Here is a 2,250-nt window from a genome sequence, read left to right as displayed (position 1 = left end):
ACCAGATCAAGAACAACTTCAATAGAAAGTCAATTATGTTGAACTATTTTAATGAGAAGGAGAGCCTCTCCTTGTGTTAGGAAAGAAATAGCAGAATAATGAGTGATAACATTAAACGTAACCCATGCAATGATACAAGGAGATTCCAGGTGAATCACATGTTCCAACAAGACTATATAAGCATCAGTGTACTCAGGCTGACATTCACACTTTCTTGACCAGCAGACTAAACTCACCAACCCTGACAACATGAGCTTCTACAGCAGCTACTCCAGAGGCCTGGGCTGTGGCTTTGGTGACTTTGGTGGTTATGGCTATGACTCTGGTTGTGGCCACCACCATAGACTAGGCTGTGGATACAGGTCTCACTGTGGAGACTGTGGATACGGCTCTCACTGTGGAGGCTGTGGATACAGGTCTCACTGTGGAGACTATGGATACGGCTCTCACTGTGGAGACTATGGATGCGGCTCTCACTATGGAAGCTTTGGACGTGGATCTGGCTTTGGGAACTCTGGACGTGGAATTGGCTCTGCAAGCTATGGATATGGCTGCTGCCGTCGTCCATCTTGTTATGGTGGATTTGGCTTCTCTAGCTTCCACTGAAATGCTGCAATGAGCACTCAACATAGATCATGAAGGGCTATCAGATCTGACTACAAAGATTACACTCAACAAAATTGAGCAAACCAAGATTAAAAGCATCTAACATTTAAAACTTCTAGGATTTTTATTTATGGCTGTATTCTTCATATATCTTGATTTCGTGAACATTTGCTGTTATATTTTGACATATATTACAATAAATTACTTGGTGTGAAGGAATATGCGTGATTTATTTTTATTTATTTCAAGGTTTTCAAAGATATGGCCATTTATTAATAGGCAATGAGCAAAACAAACTATCCCAATGAAAACAAAAATGTGTATGTATAAAAAGGAGAGAGAGAGAGAAAAACTGATACCAATTTGTGTGTGTGAACAAGTTTATGAAAATAATTTAGCTATGATAAATCATTTGAAGCTTTTGACAGTTATATCGAAACCGTATAAATCAGATCAAATAAAACTTTACCACTCTGAGCACTCAACAAAATAATTTTCTTTTAAATTATTTTTAGAAAATGTTTAATCATGTGCGTACAAAATTCATAAACATTATGTTCCACACACTTGTTCACACCTTTTTTTCTGTGTTTTTTACAATAAATTCCATGCTTTTTGTTTTATAAAATTAATCACCATTGAACTATGCCCACCATTTTTCTGTCTTTTCAGGTCCCAAACTGACTTTGTATAGATAAATTTTCCCTTTAAATTCAATATTAAATGTATATATTTTCATGCATTTACAGAGTTACTAAATAACTTTTGTGTTTTTCATAATTATTGAGTGTTTTTGTTATTTTTAATAGTTGCAAGTGACTACAGAACAAAATTTCTATATTGTACATTTTTATCTTTCCATATATACATGTGTGTATAGATATAGATAGATTAGATAGAGATAGAGATAGAGATAGATATAGATAGATATATGTAGATATATACATATAGATATAGATATAGATGATACAATTTATTGTTATGTGTCATAGACACAGACCCAACTCATAGATGACCCTCCAGCGGGTCTCCAGAGGCAGAAAATCACACAAGAAACACTTGCCCATCACTCACTGCAAGTGCAGCTGGTGGACTCTAACTTCATGACTTTGACTGACAGTGAAATTCTTTGAGACGAGGTTACTAGACCTTCCAGAAGCAGATATACATAGAGATGGTGGCCAAGTGGTAAGAAATTACACCTCAATCCTAAACTGCAATTTGAAACCACTAGCTTCTCCATGAGAGAAGGATGGGCAATCTCCTTCCATGTCTCTGAATATCTGCTGAGTTATGGGGTGGTTTCAACTCAACAATAACAACAGCAACAGGTATAGGTACAAGTAGAGATATAGTTGAGTTAAAAATGAAAATACAAATATACTCACGTATTCATCTAAGTACAATTTTCCTCCCATAACACTTTACTTGATCTGTCATAATGTAACATTGCCTTGCTCTTCATATATCATTAGTACACTCATGGATCTTGCAATTAAGCATGGGATTTGAAAATAGTGTCAGATATTTTTAAAATAAAACCACTCCTATAGAGTTAGTTAGGCTCATAACAAACCTCCACTAATTTCTGAGACTGTGAATTGTTAGGAGATTTCCTATCTTTTGTTCCTAGATACAGCTGTT

At 35.6% G+C, this 2,250-nt stretch overlaps 1 protein-coding gene across 1 annotated transcript; it reads left to right on the top strand.

Moving 5' to 3' along the window:
* Positions 1-249: 249 nt before the first annotated feature.
* Positions 250-606, top strand: LOC102865257 (keratin-associated protein 19-2-like). The gene has a single exon (XM_006886812.1). The coding sequence runs from the start codon at positions 250-252 to the stop codon at positions 604-606; it is 357 nt and encodes a 118-aa protein (XP_006886874.1).
* The last annotated feature ends 1,644 nt before the right edge of the window (positions 607-2,250 follow it).

The sequence above is a fragment of the Elephantulus edwardii genome, unplaced genomic scaffold (genome assembly GCF_000299155.1).
Source record: "Elephantulus edwardii isolate Elephantulus edwardi_28Jun2011 unplaced genomic scaffold, EleEdw1.0 scaffold00051, whole genome shotgun sequence".
In the NCBI taxonomy this organism is placed as follows: domain Eukaryota; kingdom Metazoa; phylum Chordata; class Mammalia; order Macroscelidea; family Macroscelididae; genus Elephantulus; species Elephantulus edwardii.
This window is presented reverse-complemented; position numbering and strand designations above follow the sequence as displayed.